Below are 26724 nucleotides of genomic sequence, written 5' to 3' on the forward strand. Positions count from 1 at the left end.
GTATACCCTTCATAATGGTGATATGTTTGTCATTTAGCTTGTTATATTCTTTTGAAACTTATAAACTTACAGCTTAGATTTGATCTTAAATTTTTTTATACTACCAGTTTTATTTACAACCAGTTAAGCTTCAATTTAAGATCTTTATGTGTTTCCAGTTAAACTTTAGTCATTTTTATACCCTTCACCTTCGTGAGAGATATATAAGTTTGTCATTCCGTTTGTAATTTCTACATTTTTCATTTTCGACCCTATAAAGTATATATATTCTGGATCCTTATAGATAGCGAAGTCGATTAAGCCATGTCCGTATGTCTGTCTGTTGAAATCAATTTTTAAAAAAATTTGAAAAAAACTTTTTTTAAAAAAAATTAAAAAACAATTTTGAAAAACAATTAAAAAAAATTAAAAAACAATTTTGAAAAACAATTAAAAAAAATTAAATTTTGTTTACCTAAAAATATTTAAAAAATTTATTTTAAAGTCGAATATAGCTCTCTTACTTGTTTTTTTTCTCCATTACCCCTCTTGGGAGCATGTGGCTTCGACAATACATCTCCATCTTACACGATTTGTTGCAGTTATTTTCGCGTCTTCGCATGTTTTCCATGATTGCACTGTCCTAGATCTTTTAGTATAGTGCGTCTCCATGTACTCTTTGGTCGATTATAGCTTCTTGAACCTTGAGGGTTACACTCTGGCGCCATTCTTGCTATACTGTTAGGATTTAGCAATCCACCTCCATTTCCTACGTTTTATTTGTATTAGTATGGGTTCCTTGTTGGCAAGGTTCCAGAGATCCGTGTTGCTGATGTTGTTATGCAAGAATATTCTGTATATGATTCTGAGGCACTTGTTACTAACCAAGTTTCACTTCCGTACAACTGAGTAGACTTACACATGCATTGAATATTCTAAGCTTGGTTCTTCTGGATATTTGTAAGTTTCTCCATACTGGTAGTAGTCTTCCTAATGCCGCTCTCGCTTTATATAGCAGAAGCTTTCTACGTATTCAACTGGTTGGCCTTGTAGCATGATGTTATCGGTGTTAACGTTGTTAATTCTCATAGCTTTGGTTTTTAAGTCCAATATTGCGTGCTAATCTTTCCAAATCTTCTATTTATGCTTGTATATTGGAGATCTTATGCGAGAGTAGACAAATATCATCCGCCTAATCCAAATCCTCGAGTTGACGTGAGAGGCTTCATGATATTCCTCTTCTCAGCACTATAGTGAATAGCAGAGGTGATAGGGGACATCGTTGATTTACTCCAGCGTTTGTGTGAAATGGTTGACTTATATTCCCGTTGTGAAGAACTGATAGTTCTGCATCTTCGTACATAGTTCAGATGATTCGAGTTATTTTCTGGCAGTCCGTCTGATGGTATCGAAGGCTTTCTTGAAATCTACGAACAGTAGATACAGGGCGGTACGCCATTCTAGAGATTGTTTTATTATAATGCGTAGAGTGTTGACCTGGTCTATGCAGCTCCTGTTTGGCCGAAGCCTTCCCTGTATTATGACTGCTTGTATTTTGTATATGGTGTTAAGCAGAGTAATTCCTCTCTAGTTCTGGTAATCTTCAAAGTCGCCACTTTTCGGTAACTTAACGATGATGCCATACTTCCAAGTTGGAGGTAGCCTTTCCTCCTCCCAGACTGATGTGATGTGTGTTCGTAGAAGTTCAGCTGTAGTTTCGATATCAACCCGAAGAATTTCAATTGTTTTTTCATCTTCGCCTGCAGCATTTCTTAACTTCCCGATGGCCTCATTTAACTCACTTGATATTCTTAGGATATTTTCTGCAGGACTGTTGTTTTCAATTTCGTTGTCATTAGTAGTTGCATCCGAGGTGACGTTACTAATTTCTTCGAAATGTTCTCTCCATCTTTGTGTCTGCGCATCATTGTTTGTTAATAGCGCACCACTGCGATCAGCGACTGGTTGGTTGCTGTTACACTTTCGATTGGTGAGACATTGTTCTGACTAGCCGCTTCTTCTGCCGACATTGCAAGCCGTTCTAGGAACTTTCTTTTGTCTCTTCTTGCAGCTTTATTTACTTGTTTTGCCAGTAGTTGTTACTGCTGTCTCAAAGTGTTGTTGTTGTTGTTTAACTGCAGTTTGAGTTCCCTTCTTTGAGAAACCAGGTTCCAAGTGTCGTCTGATATCCAAGCCTTTCTTTGTGGTTGCTCTATACCCAATGTTTCTTCTGTTACTCGGTTATATGTTGCTGATATCTTCCCATGATTTCCCATGGTAGCTGTTCACGAATTATCGCCGCTAATGTGTTCTTAGTATCGTTATTCTGGAGTTGTTGCCATTTCAGTTCTATCTTGATTTCGCCTGTGATGAGCTCATGATCACTGCCGATGTCAGCAGTTCTTCTGTGTCTGACTTCCATTAAGGAGCTTCTCTATTTTCTGCTCACGCATATATGATCAATCTCTGATTGCGTGTGTTTCCATTAGGTGATGTCCACGTATATTTGTGTATCTCCTTATGCGGGAAGATGGAGCCACCTATGACGAGTTGAAATATCTGGCATAGTTCAATTAACCGCTCTCCATTATTGTTTCTAACTCCATAGCCGTGCTTATCAATGGTAGTGCTGATGTTGGTGGTGTCACTTCCTATCTTCGCGTTGAAATCACCCATGAGTATTATAATATCTCCTCTTCGAATCTAATTGAGCAAAGAATTCATCCTTCTTAGTATCATCAGCGTCTTCTGTCGGGGCGTAACATTGTATCATGGTGATATGTCTTATTCTGTTCTTGATGCGAGCCATTGGGAAGGATTTTTTGGAGCCACTTAATTTTAAAAATTCGAAAAACCATGGTGAAAATTTGTTGTCCTCTACCAGGGATCGAACCTGGGGCGCTTCAGTCATTACATTTACAAATGCAAAGGTAAACTTTAGTCGTTAATCTTTATAAAGTCCCAGTTAAGCTTTAATCTTAGATCATTATTTATTACTAGTTGACAGCCCCGGCTTCGCCCGGTAGCATTTACTAATGTCAGTTCTTCAAGTTTCTCCATCCCATATACACCTGCCTGTTCTTAATTATTTGCAAATAAAATATCTAAATTTGTACTGCATACTTTAGGGAGCTTTTTTGTTACAGTTGACTGGATTCAAAAAAAAAATTCCGAGTTTTACCCGGAAATTTTTAATTTTTTTTCTTTACAAGCCATCTCCTGAAAATTTCGAATCGAATAAAAAAATCTGCCAAATCGCTCCAGCCGTTCTCACGCGATGCCATTACATACATGGACCATTTCATCTTTATATACATATAGATTAGGAGGGTTACATCGTAGATCTTTATTTAGTCCCAGATAAGCTTCAATCGTTTTTGCTTATTGTCGATTTTCATTACAGGTTGTCCTCAGTCTCCCAGTATATTTTTATTTACTTAGCTTAGGGTACATACAATTCACCACTGCCGGATATAACACTCTCACTTGTTGTGTTTTAAGTTAGTGAAGGTGATTTTTAAAATACTATTACAACAAGCATTTAAGTATGACAATCTATTACGCATTCATAGGCAATAATTTACAGAAACGAGCGAAAAAAAAATCAATCAATCAATAATAAAGAAAATACCATAAAAAACTAGAGCTTCAATCAACATGAACATCATCATGAACTGACAGTTAAATGGATTAATTTATTTCAGTTTTTCGTCTGTCTTCCTTGTTTTTTTTTTACTCTTTACTGATGAATGGAAACAATAATTGATAGAACTTTTAATTGCTATTTTAAATCACTAGATGACAAATCATTTTAGCAAGAATTAAATTTTATTGGAGCATGTGGATGTTGAAACATAATCTTATGTAATTTGTTTTTTTGTTTATCAATTAGGTATTTATTTTTGCTTACAATAAAATGTTTATAGCCCATTTGATGGCCTCTCTTAATTACAAATAAAGCCCTTGTTATTTCTCCTTGTTCTTGGTAAATAATTCTCTTTATTGTTACAAATATTTCCTTGATTTTCTTGACTACAGTTTCACCTTTTATTGTCTTTATAATGATTCTTTCTAATTTCCTGATTATATTGTTTTTTTTTAACCTTCTTATTTTTTTCCTCTTTAACACTTGTTTTGACACTTCTCCCTGATGGTTTGCTAGCAAAACATGACCCACAAAACAAACTGTCACATTCTTTTCTAATTAAATTAGGTAGTTCAAAATTCACCACTGTGTGAAAAAGCCATAGAAATGCAAGTGGTTTGTTACCCGGCTACAAGCCATAATGGGAGCATTTTACCTGTTAGAAAGGCAGTCAACATTCTTGCGTGTCTACAAACGTTTCGTATTAAATTTTTATTCTATTAAAACACATTTATATCAAAATAAATTTTCAATTAACAAATTTGATAAAAACTGGTTTTAGAAAACTAGCTGGGAGTTTGAATTTTCAATGAAAGTCTTGTTTAAATCCGGTTATTTGTATTATAAAACGATTTGAAAGTGTTTATGAAAATCAGTGCTATTTAAATTACAAATCAAAGATAAAATCGATTTTGAATCAATAAATAATAAAAAAACATAAACCGAAGATTTAATTTCAAATGCTAAAAAAAAATTTCAAAGCATTAATTAAACAAAATTTAAGAAAATATAAAGTTTTAAGACACTCCAGTCTTTAAATTAAAAAATAATCCAAATTTAATTACTTAGCACACATTCTTTGTGCCTTCGTGACCTTGATATCAGTGAAACCTTAGAAAATACTTTAAATCCACCACCAAAATGCCTGAAGGAAGTCGTTATCAACGCGAGGCCGAAGAAATCGAATTTGAAAGTGACGATGAGGACGACGAATTGCAAGGTGTCGGCGTACGTGTTCAACCAAGTACCAGTCGTCGTCCCAGCACCGCTCGTGATTATAATCGTGAAAATCGATACTATTACGAAGATGATGAGGAGGTGGACGAAGACGAATTGGATGATGATGTGGAACTAGATGTTTCGGAGTTGTAAGTGAATTGAAAAGATTTTCAAGATAAACAATTTATAATTAAAAGACGTTCTAGTTCAGGTTCTAGTTCAGGTTCTAGTTCAGGTTCTAGCTCAGGTTCTAGTTCAGGTTCTAGTTCAGGTTCTAGTTCAGGTTCTAGTTCAGGTTCTAGTTCAGGTTCTAGTTCAGGTTCTAGTTCAGTTCTAGTTCAGTTCTAGTTCAGTTCTAGTTCAGTTCTAGTTCAGTTCTAGTTCAGTTCTAGTTCAGTTCTAGTTCAGTTCTAGTTCAGTTCTAGTTCAGTTCTAGTTCAGTTCTAGTTCAGTTCTAGTTCAGTTCTAGTTCAGTTCTAGTTCAGTTCTAGTTCAGTTCTAGTTCAGTTCTAGTTCAGTTCTAGTTCAGTTCTAGTTCAGTTCTAGTTCAGTTCTAGTTCAGTTCTAGTTCAGTTCTAGTTCAGTTCTAGTTCAGTTCTAGTTCAGTTCTAGTTCAGTTCTAGTTCAGTTCTAGTTCAGTTCTAGTTCAGTTCTAGTTCAGTTCTAGTTCAGTTCTAGTTCAGTTCTAGTTCAGTTCTAGTTCAGTTCTAGTTCAGTTCTAGTTCAGTTCTAGTTCAGTTCTAGTTCAGTTCTAGTTCAGTTCTAGTTCAGTTCTAGTTCAGTTCTAGTTCAGTTCTAGTTCAGTTCTAGTTCAGTTCTAGTTCAGTTCTAGTTCAGTTCTAGTTCAGTTCTAGTTCAGTTCTAGTTCAGTTCTAGTTCAGTTCTAGTTCAGTTCTAGTTCAGTTCTAGTTCAGTTCTAGTTCAGTTCTAGTTCAGTTCTAGTTCAGTTCTAGTTCAGTTCTAGTTCAGTTCTAGTTCAGTTCTAGTTCAGTTCTAGTTCAGTTCTAGTTCAGTTCTAGTTCAGTTCTAGTTCAGTTCTAGTTCAGTTCTAGTTCAGTTCTAGTTCAGTTCTAGTTCAGTTCTAGTTCAGTTCTAGTTCAGTTCTAGTTCAGTTCTAGTTCAGTTCTAGTTCAGTTCTAGTTCAGTTCTAGTTCAGTTCTAGTTCAGTTCTAGTTCAGTTCTAGTTCAGTTCTAGTTCAGGTTCTAGTTCTGTTCTAATTCAGTAAAGGAAGTGTCTTCCACGTTCTATGCCAGATCAAAATGACTTTATTTGTATCCGAACCACTGTTGTTGTTTGCATTAGTTTCCATTACTAATTATTATTTCTTTAACACTTGGTCTCCCAAAGATTGGTTTTGGTTAAAATTTGTTCTTAAATTTTATCTCCTTTTAACAATTTCCATTTGTTTTAAGCATCGCGAAAACCCATTAATTAAGCAACTAAAGAATGTCACCGCCATGAAACAAAATGTTTCTTTCTCACGTTGGTAAATTTTTAATTCCACTTTATTTGTTTTACTGCATATTTTTGTTCTTCTATTTTCCACATTCTTTGTGTTCTGCAAAAAATGACTAACACATTTAACTTTGCAGGTTTCTCTGGTGGCCTATTACTTCCCAGCAGTTCATCGAACTATGTAGTTTCGGTTTGAGAAAAGAGTTTGCCACTAAAAATCAAACATTTTTATAATTACTTACTATCTAGGTTGGGGTTAAATGACAACCTTCGCATTACCATTCGCTAGTAAAATCTGTAGTAAAATAGTTCTTTATTAGTGGCATCTAAGGTGTGCTGCAGGGTGATACTTACTTGGGGTATTTGGTGTGAACAGTTTGTCGACAACACTTTCGTGGTTCTTAATTAAAATTAATGAATCCTGTGACAGAATATTTCGTTTAATTGTGTTTTTTTTCTTTTTTGGAACTTTTGTTTGCGTTTGTTTATTTTGTCCAGCATTTTTAGGTTTCATCCATTCTCCACAATGCGGGTTGGTAAATATTTTTAGGTATTTTTTTTTAAATAATTTTTTCCTTTAGAATCTTGGTGTTGTTTCTTGGAGTTTTTCGTGTACACATTTCTGGGACTTTTGTTCACTCCTTTTCTTAATTACGGAAGCCATGATGTCTGTCAACAATTAAGGTCACACACGTGTAAGAAGAGTTTGGTGTTCTGAATTATAGTTTTGGGATAATTGAATTCAGAATATTTATAGTTCATGAATGGATAGAAGATTTTATATATATTTGGTAAAATGTTTGTTTTTGGATCTATTCAAGGATGTAAAATTTAATTTTCTGCTCTTAAAAATTACATGTTTATATGTAGAACTAATTAAACATTTAATTGATTTCTTAAGGCAGCAAACTAATTAAATTGTTTACCCAGAAATATCTTACACAAAAATGCTGCTCTTTCAGAAAATAAATTCAGATTCACAATAGTTACATACTTCTTGATTTTTTGTATTACTCAATTGCAAATAAATCCTTAAACAAAAAGGGATTCCTTACTTTGTTTATATTTCTTCAAAGTGGAGTAGCATACAACAAAAATGTATTTTAATTCAACTCAATTAAAAGAGAGAAATAAAGAAAAGAAAAATACTTAAATATTTTTGCATGCAGCCTTGAAAGGTTAAAATATTTGATTTCCGTTTGTTTCAAAAAAGAAGAACAAAAAAAAACATTACTACAGTATTTTTTTTTGTTAAACTTTGTTGTTTGATGGTTATTTATCATTGAATTTAAAATTCTCTTTTGTGTACAATTTTTTGGTCAACCTTGACTTTGGGATTTTGCCAAATGGATTTGAAATTCTCCAACATTTTGTTGGGGGGTCTTAATTTGTTAATTGTAACTAGAAATGTAACATTTGGTATCGTTGCTATACATTTTGAAATTAATTTGAATAATAGATGACCATAGATAGACTACCAAGAGACAGTGTGGTAGCTAGACCATAGTCATTAGTATAAAGAGTCAGTTACCTTTCTATCATACTCAAGGATTACTTGAAGTGTTACTTAACACGTCGATTAGTTCTAGGAGTGAACTAATCGACCCCTAATAGTCCATCTACTCAACACGGATACTAGCTTCAGTCCAATAGTTCGATCTTTGTTGCTAATACATTCTCTGGCCACACATGTTTTAGGTATGAAAATAAAAATTTATTAGATTAGACGAACTGAAGGAGGGTATGATAATTAAGATTCCAAAGATAGAAGGCCTCACCGACTGCAAGAACTGTATCTGTATAACTCTCCTTAGTATGGTGAATAAGGATATTGCGAATACTAAACAAACTACTGGCAGATGGCTTCACACACGACATCCGCAAGGAACAAGCCTATTTCCGTCCCAACAAATCTGGTGTTGACCCTGTCACTTTACTTAATTAAGCTATTTGGAATTTTCTTTGTTGCAAGGGAATACCATAGAAACTCATATCTCTCATAGAGGCCCAGCTACTTGTCACATCTTATACGAATATACAATTCGCAATCCTATAAGTATCAGTACAGGAGTTTGCCAAAGATGCCCACCAACCACCTTTGATAATCATCGATATCATTGATAACATCAAGATACCTGTACTACGCCAACGACAATGAGGGACATAGAAGTCGAAGCAGCTTTACGTGGTCGAAGCAGCTTTACAGGATAAACATATCTAAATTTCACGCTACAACACGTCCAGTCTTTCCATTAATTGGGCAGTATAATAACAACGAATGGAGGTTTTAAAAAGGCATAAGCCAACTAAATCAAGTGTGAAATTTCCAACAAATCTCCAGACGATCCAAGCTGAACATCTTCAACACTCGTGTGAAATCACTTACCTTGTGAATCATGAAATTCAGCTCACTATGATCTCAAACCGTTGCCGATTTCTAATAGTAAGTATGAGCAACGAATAGCTCAAATGCGAAAGCAGAAGGCGAAAATGGTGATGGATCGGGAATACTTACATAGATCATAAACCGACAGCATGGAATGTAGCTCGCTGAGATCTCAATGCAATTGAAGCTTTCATCAATCGTTGCTTCCACCGAATTCTAACAGTTTTTTTTGCCAAATCAGCAACGAACAACTTGGGAACAAACCGGTCAGACACCAGCTGAATGCGAAAATCGTGATGGATCGGGCATGCTTTGTGTAGACCTCAATCCGAAATCACCAGAAACGCAAACAAAGTAGCCTTAGGGCCGCCCAAGCCATAAATGGCGTCGAAAGTTGGATATGGAAACAGCAAAAGCCAACATATCGTTTAACGAGCTAAATATCATAGCAACAGATAAACGGGAATGAAACGCTATCGTTAAGGCCCTATGCTTCTTATAGGAACAACAGGAATTACATATAATGGCGAAATGTAAAAAAAATTTAAACTGACTACATTCTAGATTACTAAGGGACACTAAAGTTATAGGAGTGTCTTTGCTAGATTACCAGGGATGTGAAAAGTAAGCAATTTAAATTTGTTTTACATTACAAAGGTCACATAAGTGACAGAAAAATTAACCCTAAATATGAATGGTTCGCATAGACCTGCGACCATGAGTAGACTTTCTCTTGTAAAATTGCACGATCTCGGTGATCCCACGATCCTAGTTCCTATCACCTTCACATGAGATGACCATGCCCTCAAATCGCTCGTGCAGAATGTTCAAGGTTGTAGGAGCTGTGTGTCACGTAGCGCTGTACTTTTGAAACTACATGTCAATATCATCCAATTCAGGCAAAAACAAGTTGTTAATCATCGATCTGTAGCACCGTTCTCAAAGAAATATGGACCGACGACACCACCTGCCAAAAATCCACACCAAACAGTGACTTATTCAGGATGCATTGGACGCTCTTGAATCTCATGTGGATTAGTATTGACCCAAATTCCACAATTTTGTTTGTCATCCAGAAATCACGTAAAATAGTGGAAGAGTGGGGAACGTTGCCCGAACAGAACACCCATTTTGATAAAACTATTTTATCGTGTTGTTGAACACTATATCCGTCCATGGTGAATACAATACAAACTCAATAAATGAATGGCAATCTGACAGATGTAGCTTCTCCTGTTGGAAGAACCCTTTATAAGTATTGCAAATGAAGGCAGTTTTATTTTGATATTGGTAAACGAATACAGACAAGCAATAGAACTCTATATTCCTCAAAATGTGGAATATTTGCACTTCTGTACCTCAATGGACGATTTTCTGTTGGAACTTATCATAAGCATCCATTCAAAGTCATTGCCGCATTCATGGCGGAGGTGTCATTAGGATTTAATCTTCCTAGGATGACGTGGGCATTAACTTTACTCTGATGGTTGAGTATTGAATTGTACCCCTTGGGGAATGTTAGGACATCTTGGTGAAACTCCACACCATATCTCAAGGGAAAATATGGAGCTACACCGGGGCTTCAGAGGTGCATGGACTTCATTCCTGGTAAGAATTTATTTTTTTAAATTCGCATCTGACTAGAGTCTTTATCTAAAGCCACGGATGATCCATTAAGCCCCATGATATGTCCTGTTGGATACAGACAAGCAATAGAACTCTATATTCTTCAAAATGAGGAATATTTGCACTTCTGAGCCTCAATGGACGATTTTCTGTCGAAACTTATCATAAGCATCTATTCAAAGTCATTGGGACTTAATCTTCCTAAGATGACGTAGGCATTAAGGTTACTGTGACTGTTGAATTGTACCCCTTGGGGCATGTTTGGACATCTTGGTGAAACTCCACATTTCGAATGCCTCAAGGGAAAATATGGAGCGACACCAGGGCTACAGAGGTGCACGGACTTCATTAAATTTGGGACAACCGAATCCCACTAAGTGCTGTTGCTGAACTCAACAGAGCCATGTAGAAAGGTTGGTTGGCTTAGTTTGAGAAATTTGTTGATTTGGATGCTAGGCTCTCGGATGTTGTTGTTGTTACAAGAAGTTCATTCCTGGGAATAAATACAGCTGTTGCTAAATTGACAATCTTTGGTCGATTGCAAATCGGGTCATTCCGGAGCGTATATCCAATTATCGTTACAACGGTGTGTTGTAGGGGCGCACCTTAAAAATAAATGCTTGAAAGTTATAGGTCGCTGGTAGTGTGCTCGCTGGTCTTAACCAGAGCGTGCGCAGCTCAACTCCTATCTTGTTGACTAGCTGAGCTATAAAACGGCGGGGATTAAATAGTCCGAGCTCTCGAGCAAGGTGCTTGTTCATTGATTCGTTCAGTCAATGTAAATTGTGTGTACATTAAGTCACACAATGGCGGTGATAGGAGCATTGACTTCTATCCGGTATTGGAAGCACCGTGTGATTTGGCCTTTAACTTTAACACACTTTAATCTTGTACACTTTGTCTCAAATTGATGAGATGGGACTGAAAGACAGATGGTTCCAACGGGACACTGAACATGCAGCTTGTTTAACAATGGACATCTTGGTTACATCTGGGTCGCCCAATGGCTCGTTTTGAATTTTCGCTCTTCTGAAAATTAACGACGCAGTGGAAGATTATTTGGTCTAAATTTATCATTAAACTTAAACAAACTTAATTTGTATTTCTAGGGAACTAAGAATTCACTATTTTTTTTTTCGAATATCACGTAGTCAACACGGCTACTGTGGCTGGTGAGCAAATCAAAATCATTATTAACGAGTTTTTATTGTCTCGAAATGATGATGAGTTGGAATTGGATGATTTGGGGTTCTGACAGGACGGTGCAAATGTATATGGACACTTTGAAGGATGTGTAGCTACCTCGTTTTGTTTTTTATGAGCCCAGCTGAGGAATTCAGCAGGCAACATATGAGTATTTCACTAAATTGAAACATATAACAGAAAATATTCGTAAAGAATTTATATCCAAGAGTTCAAATATAAGGGACATTTGTTTCTATTAAAATATTATCATTTATCTAATAATATAAACTAATTACTGTTACTAACACTTTAAATTATAACTTAAATATAATTATTAATTCAATAGAAATAGAAAAGTAAGATAAAACTATCAAATGGAAAACAACAAACTGAGCAATTGAAAAGAAACGTCATTCGTATTGCATTGAAAACTGCTTGACACTGCTCTCATTCGTACTGCTAACAACACATAATAGTAATTGGCGTTCCCCTGGTAAAAGTCACTGCTTTTGGTGGTAGGAGTCTCTAATATCCGCTTCCATGTTTGTCATGTTCTAACAAGAAATGCTGCAGCTAAAGATACTCGTTTACTGTCTGTCGCACTACTAGAGACGGCTGTATGCAAATGGCTGCTGTATAAATATAAACTAAATAAAAGAGTTGAATTGCATTTGTTGCAAGTTTAGCTGTTTGCTCATTCAGTCATCTTTGTTTAAAAAGGGATCAGGGGTAAATGGGGGGTATTTAATGGGTTTAACTGGGTATCAAATATTAACATTAACAAACTGCAACAACAAAACTAAGTAAATAATCTACATTTGCTAACTATTTTGCATAAAACAACAACAACATTGTACTACTGCTGCTGTTAATGCTGCAACGTATATTTGTTTAGTCACTGAGCCAGCCAGTCAGTCACTCAGTCATTCATTCATTTACTCACGATGTCTTTGATTGTTTGTACGAGTATTTCTATTTCTATTTGCATTTGAATTAGCATTCGCATTTAATTTTATTTTTGTTTAACTAATAAGTGAAATCTATCTGTGCTGTATTTTAATATAAATTTCCTGAATATACAAAATCCTTGTGAAATGCGGTTGCAAACATCTTGAGCCAGATGCGTTAACGCAGAGTTAGACGTATTTAAATAATAAATATTTGTTTAAAAACTTGAAGAAGACGGAGTGAGTGAGTGAGGAGGAATGGTAGGGAGAATTCAAAATTATGTATTTGTGTTCGTTTTATTTGTTTAATAATTCAACTAATTGCCTCTATAGAATATAAACTTTGAATGTCAAGTCAACTTAAATATGAATTGAAGCTTCTGATGTTTCAATACACCCAAATTGCAAGTGAAGTTACCATCAGCTAGGATATATTGTTCACTTCTATTTCAGTTCCTAACTGCCGATGGAAGATCAAAGTCCTAGATCAACTGCTAGCTAACTATTTAAGTCAGGGATAAGTGTGCTAGTCCATCTTCCTTTTGTGGTAGCAGATTTCTATAGTTTTCGATCGAGCTTGAACCTTTGTAATACCGTCTATATGTATGAACATGCTCTCTTTCGGTAACAGGACCTTTTGCGTTTTACTACTCCTGCTAATATCATCCTTCTATGGTATTTAGAATCTCTCGTTTTTGGCATTATCCTACAAAGAGATACAGCAGATCTTCTTACTCTTTTATATATAGATAGATTGAAAAACATTGAGCTCTATATACTTTGTCCAACATATCTCCAATTTTATTATCCCTTACAAAAAATAAGATTTCCGATGTCATCAAAATAGGCATTTGATGACCGATTCACCTCGAGAAACCCACTGTTTTGACTGTTGTTTGGTCTCTGGTGTTTTGTGGTGGATTCACTTTACGAAACAGCGCAAATAATTTTCCCTTATTGCCTATGAAAAACGCCAAACACTCCTGCGAAGTTGTCAAATGATTGCACAAATGCAGACGATTGTGAGCAAGCGCGGCACCCATCTTGCGGAAAGCTTTCTCATGCACAAGTGACAACTGAGCCATGTGAGCTGCCTATGTCTTCCGAAATCTCTTTCAATCTCAGATTGGCGACACGGCAATATATCGTTTTATTTTTTCCATTGTTTCGGGTGTAGAGACCTCAACTGGGCATCCAGAACGTTCGGCATCTACAATGGCAAAAAACACTTTTTCACCATTGAAATTGATGGTGCAGAGTTCCCATAGTATTTATCAAGCTTAGCCTTGGTTTGAGTGATGGTTCTTTTCCTCAAAAAATAATACTTAATGAGGACACGAAATTCCGTAGTCTGCTACAATTACTAGTACTAGGTCTTGACTGCAGCTCGTAGATTAAGCTTTAGAAGTCCATTGTACCTATACATTACATACCATAGAATTTACCAAACCACCGATCCTCTGGCAGTTTGTTACTCAATGGCAGCAGGACAAGCTTTTGTCTTTTACATAGTGATGGAAATGTTGAATAGTCAAAGAAGCTACTGCCCTTCAACTTAGATGTGGACTGTTCAATTGCAACACTGGAAACATGGTTAAAATATTCAAATAGATAGAGTGACGATCTGTTCTATGTGGTTATATACTGTGGCGATCGATCTAATGATCTTGACTGCAGCTGGTAGATTAAGCTTTAGAATTCCGGCGGTTTTTTACTCATTGACAGCAGGACAAGCTTTTGTCTTTTCCATATTGATGGAAACCTTGAATACTCGAAGAAGCTATTAGGTATTCTAGCCCTGGCATGTTTCTGTCCCTCAAGCTAGATTGTGGACTGTCCAATTATAATACTGGAAACAGGAGGAAAATATTCAGTTACTTTGAGTGGTGATCTTTTCCATGTGGTTGTGTACTGTGGCGGAAAGCGGTGAGATTGCTCTAGGCGCGACAATATCCATTGGTGCTATCATATTGCATTATTTTGAATTCTTCTTAACGAGAATATGAACTAAATCTTACATTCAATGTTGTGAAACAAGCTATTATTGTCAAGATCATCGCATGTACTACATTTTTAGCTACTTCGTTCTTAGTTTAAGAGTTTCGTGGAACTCGACGTTTCCAGGACGACCTCTAGATTATTTATACCCTTCACCTTCGTGAGAAGGGTATATATATGTTTGTTATTCCGTTTGTAATTTCCCAAGTAAGAGAGCTATATTCGGCTGTGCCGAATCTTATATACCCTTCACCAAATTATACTTAAAAATATTTTTATTTAAACAAAATCAAAATTTTTTAATGTTTTAAAATTTAAAAAAAAAAAATTTTTTCCAAATTGTTTTTTATATTTTTTTTAAAAAAGCTTTTTCAAAATTTTTTTTTAAATTTCTTTAATTAATTTTTTTGGAAAAAGAATTTATGACAAAAAAAAATTTATTGATGAAAAAAAATTCGGGTTAAAAAATATTTTTTTCCGATTTTGACACATTGTATGTCCAACTTACTATGGTCTCATATACGTCGTTGCAAAGGTCTTTGAAATATCTATCATTAGATATCCATATTGTCTATATTAATGACTTAGTAATCCAGATATAGGTAACAAATCTAGGTTGTCCTAGTTTATTCCTTATATCTCAGCCATTTGTGGACCGATTTTAAATAGCGACCGAGCCGGAAGAATTTCGGAGATATTGATGTATGAATCGTGTATGTATGTTATTTGGGGGCTTCGGAAAGTTGATTTCAACACACAGACGAACATAGGGACATGGCTATATCGATTCCGCTATCTATAACGATCCAGAATACATATACATTATGGGGTCGCAAATGAAAAATGTGGAAATTACAAACGGAATGCCAAACTTATACATATATACCCTTGCCACTCATAGTGAAGGGTATAAAAATATAATTTTCCGACCCTATCAAGTAAATATATTCTGGATCCATATAGATATCGTAGTCGATTATTCCTGTCTGTCTGTTGAAATCAACTTTCCAAAGCGCCCAAATAACTTACATACACGATTCATACATCAATATCTCCGGAATTCTTCTGGCTCGGTTGCTATTTAAAATCGGTCCACAAATCGCTGAGATATAAGGAAAAAACCAAGACAACCTCGATTTTTGACCTATGTATGTCAGGATTACTAAGTCATTAATATAGACAATAAGGATATCTAATGATCAGGGAAACCGAAAATATGCTCTAAAAAAAGTGTTTTAAGCGCTTTAAATATGCAGTAAAAACTTTAAAATATGCTCTTAAAATTTAAAAAATATGCTTTTAAAAACAAACTTTTACATAATTTTTAACCAAAAAATATACTTTTCTTTAAAAAATAAACAAAATTAACATGAACTAAAACAAGTCTAACAAAAAATTTAATAAAAATATACATCAAGTAAATGAGTAAAAATAGTTTTCTTTTAAAATATCAATAATTTATATTCGTGAGTGATTTTCGGAAGTGGGCCTTATATGGGAGCTATGACCAATTATGGACCGATCACCATGAAATTAGGTCGTGTGATTTATGTCTATATTAAAGTTAACTACGTTGAATTTTGTGTATATACCAACATTTTTAAGAGATTTATGCATGTTAAAGTGATTTTCGGAAGCGGGTCTATATGGGAGCTATGACTAATTATGGACCGATTTGGTGACATGAATTTTGTACATATAAAACTTATTTGGAGCGAAATTTGTGTAGAAACATAGATAAATTAAACATTTATGACCGATAAAGTCCAATTTCGAGAGGACATTTGTATGAGAGCTAGGTGAAATAATGGACCCATTTTAGCCAGTTTCAATGGGCTTGGTCCTTGGGCCGAAAAAGTAATTGTACCAAACATGATCGAAATATCTTAAAATTGCGACCTATACTCTGCGCACAAGGTTTACATGGACAGCCAACCAGACGGACATCTTTTAATCGTCTCAGAAAGTGATTCTAAGTCGCTCGGTATACTTTAACGTGGGTATTAGACTAATATTTTTGGGCGTTACAAACATCTGCACAAATGCATAATACCCTCCCCACTATGGTGGTGTAGGGTATAACAATAGGAACTTAAGCTATGAAAAGGCCTCGAAAGGTATTTTTTGATGATATTTTATATAAATATAAAGTCACATCTTCAATTAAGGTTACTATTGCAATAAATTACAAAATATTGACTTAAATTTTCAAATAAAAATCGCTGTCTATTGGATCTGAAAACATTTTTATACATAGAAAATGTTCTTTCGACATCAACTGATGTTACAGGAGGAAATTTAAAAGACAATATTTCTTTAACACTTAGAACGGTTAAGTTTGAATTAGAACTAAAATTTGATATTTAGATGGCGCTATTATGAAAATAGTGCTTATTTTATATTAAAAAAAGCCATCTATTTTTCAATTTTGAATTTTAAACAAAGGAAGTAAAAACCTGTAACAGAACAGCGAAAAATAAGTAAGACAAAATTTGTTTTTAATAAAGTCAAAATATGCTATTAAACAGTAAAATATGCTCTAAAAACACAAAATATGACATAAATATGCTCTTAAAACAAATATATGCAAAAATATGCATTTAAGGGTAAAATATGCAAAAATATGCACTAACAAATCGATGCCAAAATTCTTAAATATTTCTGAAACGTGTAAATATCTTATCCATGTGCTCATTAGACTCACTCAACATGCATTTGCATATTTTGGTTTCCCTGCTAATGATATATATTTCAAAGACATTTGCAACGACGTATATAAGACCATAGTAAGTTGGACCTACATGCGTCAAAATCGGAAAAAAAAATGTTTAACCCGAATTTTTTTTCATCAAAAGTTTTTTTTTGCGCTAAATAATAAAAAAATTAAAAAAAAAACAATAAAAAAATTTAAAAATTTAAAAAAAAAATATTTTAAAATTTAAAAATTAAAAAAAAACAATTTTTTTTTTACCTAAAAATATTTTAAATTTTTATTTTGAAGTATAATTAGGTGAAGGGTATATAGCTAGCTCTCTTGTTGTGGACATATGCCTTTCCTTTCAAGAATTCCACTATCGCCTAGTTTGATAAAGTTAGACAAAGCTTTAGGATCTTTATATTCTATTATTGTAGTTCCAATCTCCGATTTTACGTCTACTTTCGTAGCTTCGCTATTTTTTCCGAGGGGGTACTTTGAAAATTCTTTAAAAAAGTGATCATTCCGCTGAGTTCATCATTGTTGTAGCAACTTGTGCTTCTTTAGCTAAGCTTCTGAATTAACATTACTGTCATTGGATATCAACGACTTGTAGCCGACACTGGGGTCATTACCCCCTGGACCGTAACTAAATTCATTTCATCAGATCTTTGCATTTTCGCTTCATTATTCCGATATGGTGTCAGTAGCGACAAAAGTTTTGTTGACAGTCGCTCCTTAAATGGAGTACAGACACTAACCAAGGAGCCATCCAATATGAGACAGACGCTAATGCGAATGGGAATCATTACTAAATGGCGGCATAATCGCCATGTCGTCTTCAGGCCTACATATCAGTAGGTCGTTCACATATCAGCCACCCGCTGACCTGATTCCGGTGCTTTAAATATGTCTGGCCTATGTCAAGTCTATGCCAAGTCTATGTAAAGTCTATATCAAGTCTATGTGAAGTATATATCAAGTCTATGTGAAGTCTATGTCAAGTCTATTTCAAGTTTATTTCAAGATTATGTGAAGTCTATGTCAAGTCTATGTCAGGTCTATGTCAAGTCTATGCCAAGTCCAGTATATGTCTAGTCCTAATTTTTTTTAACTATGTATCTGCATACAATTATATTAACATTTTCATTTATTTCCAATTTTCATTACAGTGAAGAGTAAGTACAAAACAATATTTTAGAGTTGGAGGAAAACATCTACAAAACCACCAAAATGAACCACAAAATGGACCACATAACTTCAGGGATCTGCAATTCTACGCGGGAATACAGCTCAACAGAAATTCCTACAACATGGTGATTATGGGATTAAAAACGTAAGTGATTTTATGTATTCTTTTGCAATAGATTTAAGTAATCGAGTTATTAAAAAACAATCAAAATCGAAATTCATTTCTAACAAAGCCTTAAAGCAATTTATAACATAACAACAGCTCCCTTTGCTTAGAAAATTATTTATTTATTACAAAATAAATCAAGTTGAAAATTACACATAATTGCAGAGATTTCGTTTAAAACCAATTCAATCATTTCGTTTTAACAAAAATTGATTTTTAACACCAACGAAAATAACGTTTGTGTTTCGATATTTCGTTCTTTTTTTTTTGTTAAGCGATTTGAAATTACATTTAATAGAATAGAAAGAAGGAAATAGATAAAAAAAAGTAAACAATTATATTAAATGTCATCATTATATAGGACACAAACATACCCACTCACATCTGTAAATGTTTCTAGGTTCGTATCTAAGGATAGACAAAACATATCGAAATTCATACTTAATGGCTGCCACAAAACAAAAAATAAATAAAAAAATAAATAAAGAAAATGATAGATATGAATTTATGCACCTGTAGTGGTGGGATTACATACCTATTATTGTTAGATGTGTGTGTAATTGTGGTATTATTAATACAGGATATAAGTTCATATACACTTTGACTCTTAGCTTACACTCAAAGGCAAAAGTTTTCCTCTTAAATTAAACATTTAGATTTAAGGATTCATGTTTGAACATAGCACGAATACTTTTCTTTACAACTGTCTAAATCGTTTTTATTTTTTTCCATTATTGTTAGATATTATTCAATTCTATTTTCATTGTTTCCAATAATTTTCAGTATTAGTGTCTCTTTGTATGTCTGTTCATGTAGTTTAGCAGTTGAATTGCTAAACGAAAAAATTCAATTTTATTCGATTCTCTTTAATGTACGGAAATTGTAAGTGCGTGCAGAAAATTGTATATGGATGCCGCCGCCTGCCTTTAAGGCTTCTTACCAAAAAAAACAGAAAAATTAAACAACGTTTTTATGTGATTAGATCCAAAATTTCTCTTGTACACGTTTCACAAAACCACAGACACAGGGAAAAATGCCACTCATGTACAAAGACTGTTTAAATAAACATGAGCAGCTATTTGGAAAAGGAAAAGGGCAACCTAATTTCCTAAGTGGCGCACAGGATTTAAGCAAAGTAAAAGGAATTTAATTAGAAAAAAAATGTATACGAGTAACTGTTTAAAAATATAGGTAACTAGAGTAACCACTTAAAATTATTACTAGTAATCGTTTTTGTTAACAAAAAAGTATTGGAATTTTTTTAAAAATACAAAACAAAGGTAATACCATTACAATTTTCCTCTAAATATGCATTTTGACAAAAAGTAACCACATTGAAAATTACTCGTTACTTTGTCCAAACAAGTCTAAATTATTTTTAAATTGTTCTACATAAACAGTTTTCTTGAAATTATTAGTTTTTAAACGAGTAACCGTTTGAAATCATTATTCGTAATCGTTATTTTCAACAAAAATGTCTTATAAAGTTTATAAAAATACGTAACAAAGCTAATGCCATTAAAATTTTTCTCGAAAAATTAATTTTCACAAAAAGTAACCACATTGAAAATTACTCGTTACTTTGCCCAAACAACTTTAAATTATTATTAAATTGTTTTACATAAACAGTTTTCTTGAAATTATTAGTTTTAAAGCGGGTAACCGTTTGAAATGATTATAAGTAATCGTTATTTCCAACAAAAAAGTATTGATTTTTTTTTAGAAATACGAAACAAAACTAATTCCATTAAAATTTTTCTCTAAAATTGCATTTTAGCCAAAAGTAACCACTTTGGAAATTACTCGTTACTTTGGCCAAACAACTTAAAATTATTATTAAATTGTTTTACATAAACAATTTTCCTGAAATTTTTATTTTTAAAGTGGGTAACCGTTTGAAATGATTATAAGTAATCGTTATTTCCAACAAAAAAGTATTGATTTTTTTTAGAAATACGAAACAAAACTAATGCCATTAAAATTTTTCTTTAAAATTACATTTTAGCCAAAAGTAACCACTTTCGAAATTACTCGTTACTTTGCCCAAATAACTTTAAATTATTATTAAATTGTTTTATATAAACAGTTTTCTTGAAATTTTTAGTTTTAAAGCGGGTAACCGTTTGAAATGATTATAAGTAATCGTTATTTCCAACAAAAAAGCATTGAATTTTTTTTAGAAATATGAAACAAACCTAATGCCATTAAAATTTTGCTCTAAAAATTAATTTTAACAAAAAGTAACCACTTTGGAAATTACTCGTTACTTTGCCCAAACAACTTTAAATTATTATTAAATTGTTTTACATAAACAGTTTTCTTGAAATTATTAGTTTTAAAGCGGGTAACCGTTTGAAATGATTATAAGTAATCGTTATTTCCAACAAAAAAGTATTGAATTTTTTAGAAATACGAAACAAAACAAGTGCCATTAAAATTTATCTCTAAAATTACATTTTAGCCAAAAGTAACCACTTTGGAAATTACTCATTACTTTGGCCAAACAACTTTAAATTATTATTAAATTTTTTTACATAAACAATTTTCCTGAAATTTTTAGTTTTAAAGCGGGTAACCGTTTGAAATGATTATAAGTAATCGTTATTTCCAACAAAAAAGCATTGAAATTTTTTTTAGAAATATGAAACAAAACTAATGTCATTAAAATTTTGTTCTAAAAATTAATTTTAACATAAAGTAACCACTTTGAAAATTACTCGTTACTTTGGCCAAACAAGTCTAAATGTTTTTTAAACTGTTCTACATAAACAGTTTTCTTGAAATTATTAGTTTTAAAGCGGGTAACCGTTATTTCCAACAAAAAAGTATTTAAATTTCTCTAGAAATACGAAAGAAAACTAATGCTACTAAAATTTTTCTTTAAAAATTAATTTTGACAAAAAGTAACCACTTTTAAAATCACTCGTTACTTTGCCCAAACAACTTTAAATTGTTTTACATAAACAGTTTTCTTGAAATTATTAGTTTTAAAGCGGGTAACCGTTTGAAATGACTATAAGTAATCGTTATTTCCAAAAAAAAGCATTGCATTTTTTTAGAAATACGAAACAAAACTAATGCCATTAAAATTTTTCTCTAAAATTGCATTTTAGCCAAAAGTAACCACTTTGGAAATTACTCGTTACTTTGGCCAAACAAGTCTAAATTATGTTTAAAATGTTGTGCCTAAACAACTTTCCTTAAATTATGAATTTTTATAAAAGTAACCGCTTGATTTGATTATTACTAATGGTTATTTCCAACAAAAAAGTATTGGAATTTTTATAAAAATATAACACAATACCAACGCCATTAAAATTTTTCACTAAAATAGGATTTTAACAAAAAGTAACCACTTTAATAATTATTCGTTACTTACGCAAAACAATTCCAAATGGTTTTTAAAATGTTCTACATAAAATGTTTTATTGAAATTATTAGTTTTTAAACGAGTAACCGTTTGAAATGATTATTAGTAATCGTTATTTGCAACAAAAAAGCATTGAATTTTTTTTAGAAATATGAAACAAAACTAATGCCATTAAAATTTTGCTCTAAAAATTAATTTTAACAAAAAGTAACCACTTTGGAAATTACTCGTTACTTTGCCCAAACAAATTTAAATTATTATTAAATTGTTTTACATAAACAGTTTTCTTGAAATTTTTAGTTTTAAAGCGGGTAACCGTTTGAAATGATTATAAGTAATCGTTATTTCCAACAAAAAAGCATTGAATTTTTTTTAGAAATATGAAACAAAACTAATGCCATTAAAATTTTGCTCTAAAAATTAATTTTAACAAAAAGTAACCACTTTGAAAATTACTCGCTACTTTGGCCAAACAAGTCTAAATGTTTTTTAAACTGTTCTACATAAACAGTTTTCTTGAAATTATTAGTTTTTAAGCGGGTAACCGTTTGAAATTATAATAAGTAATCGTTATTTCCTTCAAAAAAGTATTTAAATTTCTCTAGAAATACGAAACAAAACTAATGCCAATAAAATTTTGCTCTAAAAATTAATTTTAACAAAAAGTAACCACTTTGAAAATTACTCGTTACTTAAGCCAAACAAGTCTAGATGTTTTTTAAACTGTTCTACATAAACAGTTTTCTTGAAATTATTAGTTTTAAAGCGGGTAACCGTTTGAAATGATTATAAGTAATCGTTATTTCCAACAAAAAAGCATTGAATTTTTTAAATAAATACGAAACAAAACTAATGCCTTTAAAATTTTTCTCTAAAATTACATTTTAGCCAAAAGTAACCACTTTGGAAATTACTCGTTACTTTGGCCAAATAAGTCTAAATTATGTTTAAAATGTTGTGCCTAAACAACTTTCCTTAAATTATGATTTTTTATAAAAGTAACCGCTTGATTTGATTATTACTAATGGTTATTTCCAACAAAAAAGTATTGGAATTTTTATAAAAATATAACACAATACCAACGCCATTAAAATTTTTCACTAAAATAGGATTTTTACAAAAAGTAACCACTTTAATAATTATTCGTTACTTAAGCAAAACAATTCCAAATGGTTTTTAAATTGTTCTACATAAAATGTTTTATTGAAATTATTAGTTTTTAAACGAGTAACCGTTTGAAATGATTATTATAACCGTTATTTGCAACAAAACAGTATTGGAATGTTTATAAAAATATGAAACAAAACTAATGCCATTAAAAGTTTTTGCTAAAATTGCATTTTGGCAAAAAGTAACCACTTTGAAAATTATTCGTTACTTAAGCAAAACAATTCCAAATGGTTTTTAAATTATCCTACATAAACATTTTTCTTGAAATTATTAGTTTTAAAGCGAGTAACCGCTTAAAATTAAAGCAAGTAATCGTTATTTCAACATAAAATATTTAAAAATTTTTACAGAAACATACAATATAACAATATCATTGATTGTAAAATTAATGGCAAATAATCTCAATTATTCAAAAGTAAGTTTTTTATCCAATAACTCATTATTATTTTTGATTATATGTATGTATATAAATCGAATACTTATTAGAAAGTGTGCCGTGCTTTATATTGTTGCTCTCAGTTGTCTAATTCCAAATCATTGCATGTACTCATTATTTCTGAATTGATATTACAAATATTCATGTATTGCAGCCCTTTTCTGGCATTTATCTAGGGCAAAATAATGTATAACAACAGACATAACTTCCCTTATTACAACAACAATAAGCGAATATGTATATCAAATAAAATGAAATGAATGTATGAATGAAAATCATAATCGTCCTCATCATCGTAGACGTGTGTGTGTTCCTAATATTATGATAACAGTCAAACAGGAAACGGAAATAAAAACAAGCGAAAAAAATATTGTTGTAGCAGAAAAACTACACATACGAACACTCAGTCAAGCACATACGTTTCACATACATTTGACATCCATTTAAACAGTGTTGATCATGAGGGTACAATTTTTACCTGAAAAATACAAATTACTTTAGCAAAACTCCAATAAATTAAAAAAAAACAATGTTCAAGATAAATATTTTGAATAATTTTTTAAAATAATTATTTAAAAGTAACCATATAAAATAATGATTCGTTACTTTTATCAAAAGTCTTCGAATTTAATATAAAACACTTTGCAGTTGGTATTTTTTAAAAATTATTAAATTTTAAGCGAGTAATCGGTATTCAAAGTAGAAATATCTCAAAATTTATATAAAAAATTGTAAATAAATCATTGCTGATCAAATTTGTTGAGAAAAATCAAAAATACCCAGAAGTAACCAAATTGGAAAGTACTCGTTACTACTTTTAAAAGTCTCAAAAATAATGTTTTCCAGAAATTATTAAATTTAAAGCGTGTGAAATTACAGGAAATAATTGGTATTTTTTAAAAAATCCAAAATTATGAAAAGTAACCATATTAAAAATGATTTGTTATTTTTATCAAGAGTTTAAGAATTTGTTATAAAACACTTTTCAGTTGCTAATTATTCAAAATTATAAAATTTTAAGCGAGTAACCGTTTGAAATTCTTTCAAGTAATCGGTATTCCAAATGGAAATATCTCAAAATTGATGTAAAAATGTGTGACTAAATCATTGCAAATAAAATTTATAAAGAAAAATCAAAATTACCCAAAAGTAACCACACTGCAAATTACTGGTTACTACTGCTAAAAGTCTCAAAATTAATTAACAAATGTTTTCCAGAAATTATTAAAATTAAAGCGTGTGAAATTACAGGTAATAATCGGTATGTTTTAAAAAAAAATCAATATTATGCAAAAGTAACCATTTTAAAAATGATTCGTTATTTTTATTAAACGTTTTAGAATTTATTACAAAACACTTTGCAGTTGGTACTTTTTCAAAAATATTAAATTTTAAGTGAGTAACCGTTTAAAATTGCAGCAAGTAATCGGTATTCAAGGTGGAAATATCTTAAAATTGATGTAAAAATGTGTAACTAAATCATTGCAAATAAAATTTATAAAGAAAAATCAAAATTACCCAAAAGTAACCACACTGGAAATACTCGTTACTACTGCTAAAAGTCTCAAAATTAATTAACAAATGTTTTCCAGAAATTATTAAATTTAAAGCGTGTGAAATTACAGGAAATAATCGGTATTTTTTTAAAAAAAATCAATATTATGCAAAAGTAACCATATTAAAAATTATTCGTTACTTTTATCAAAAGTTTTAGAATTTATCATAAAACACTTCGCAGTTGGTACTTTTTCAAAATTATAAAATTTTAAGCGAGTAACCGTTTGAAATTTTAGCAAGTAATCGGTATTCCAAGTGAAAATATCTCAAACTTGATGTAAAAATGTGTAACTAAATCATTGCTGATAAAATTTGTTGAGAAAACTCAAAATTACCCAAAAGTAACCATATTGAAAATTACTCGTTACTACTGCCAAAAACCTTAAGATTAATTTACAACTGTTTTAAAGAAGCTCTTTTCCAAGAATTATTAAATTTAACGCAAGTAACCGTTTGAAATTACAGCAAGTAATCGGTATTTTGTGTGGAAATCTAGTAAATCATTGTTACATACATTTTTGGATTAAATCGCTTTAAAATTATTGAATTCCAGGCGAGTAACCGTTTGAAACTCCAACAAGTAATCGGTATTTCAGGTGAAAATATCTCTGAATTTTATTTTATAAAATTTGTTTGGAAATATCAAAATAGCCAATGGTTAGGCTATTGCTGCAAATAACCGTTTTTTTCATCCGTAAATATCTCAAAACTTTAATAGAAGGTGCGATTAAAATTTTGGTACAATTAAATGCAAAACAGTTTTGTACTAGCAATTTGCAATCCTGATTCAACCACAGACCCACTAACATTCAAAATATATGCTAAAGAAGGAAGGGAAAATTGAACAAAAAGCCACAAATAAAAATTTCAAAAATTTTGCTAACCATTTACATACTGTATGTATCTCATTTCATTCTACAGAAAGAACTCCTGCAACATTATTTGTTTATTGTTGTATCTATGCAAGTGCCACATTACACGTACCTACGTTCAATGGATTCGCATCCGTATGCTGGTGGTATGACTGTATATTTGTAAGAGACAATGTATCTGTGCGTATGTGGTATGAAAATATTTTGACGGTTGTTCATTTTACATTTCAATCTAAACGATTATTATTCTTTTTTTTTTTCATTATTTGCCACAGAATTGGCAACAGACGTTTTCGCACGTACTCGTTTCTACAACTGACAGTTGTGACTTGGTTTTCTGGGCATTGTGTCATGCCAGAGTGCGTGTGTGGGTGTCTGTTTGAGAAGAAAATATTTAAAATTTTGAAAAATTCATAAAGCCTTATACTATGTATGAAACCTTACACTTTTAAAATTATGTCTGTCTGTCTTTCTGTATTTGTTTTAAAGAGTTTTTCCAATGCACTTGTCATATGTTCAAGACAAGCTTGATTTTGTGAATTCATAAATTCATAACTTTTGGCATTTTAAAAGAAACTGAAAACATGCCTAAAATATGTATGTTGCCTTAGTTCTAGGGAATTTTAATTTGTTTTGTGGCATAAATTGGCTTTTGTTTGTTAACAAACACTTGAACTCGTTGGGGAAATAAAACTTGTTCATTTCCAGGAATTATTTTTGCTGACGCCTGTGAAACAAGTTCAAAAAATTTAATTTAAATAATTTTTTCTGGAAATAAGAAATTTGAAGTGAGTAACCATACCCGTTACTTATGACAAACACCTTT

At 32.0% G+C, this 26724-nt stretch overlaps 1 protein-coding gene across 1 annotated transcript in view; it reads left to right on the forward strand.

Annotated features, from left to right (window-relative positions):
- LOC135959065 (uncharacterized) overlaps positions 1 to 18428 on the forward strand; it is a 29695-nt gene extending 11267 nt beyond the window's left edge. Inside the window, exon 3 of the mRNA XM_065510067.1 lies at positions 18309 to 18428. Coding sequence (XP_065366139.1) covers positions 18309 to 18318 — 10 coding nt within the window. The 3' untranslated portion in view covers positions 18319 to 18428. The remainder of the gene's footprint in view (positions 1 to 18308) is intronic.
- Positions 18429 to 26724: the final 8296 nt, after the last annotated feature.

Source organism: Calliphora vicina, chromosome 4 (assembly GCF_958450345.1).
Source record: "Calliphora vicina chromosome 4, idCalVici1.1, whole genome shotgun sequence".
NCBI lineage: Eukaryota > Metazoa > Arthropoda > Insecta > Diptera > Calliphoridae > Calliphora > Calliphora vicina.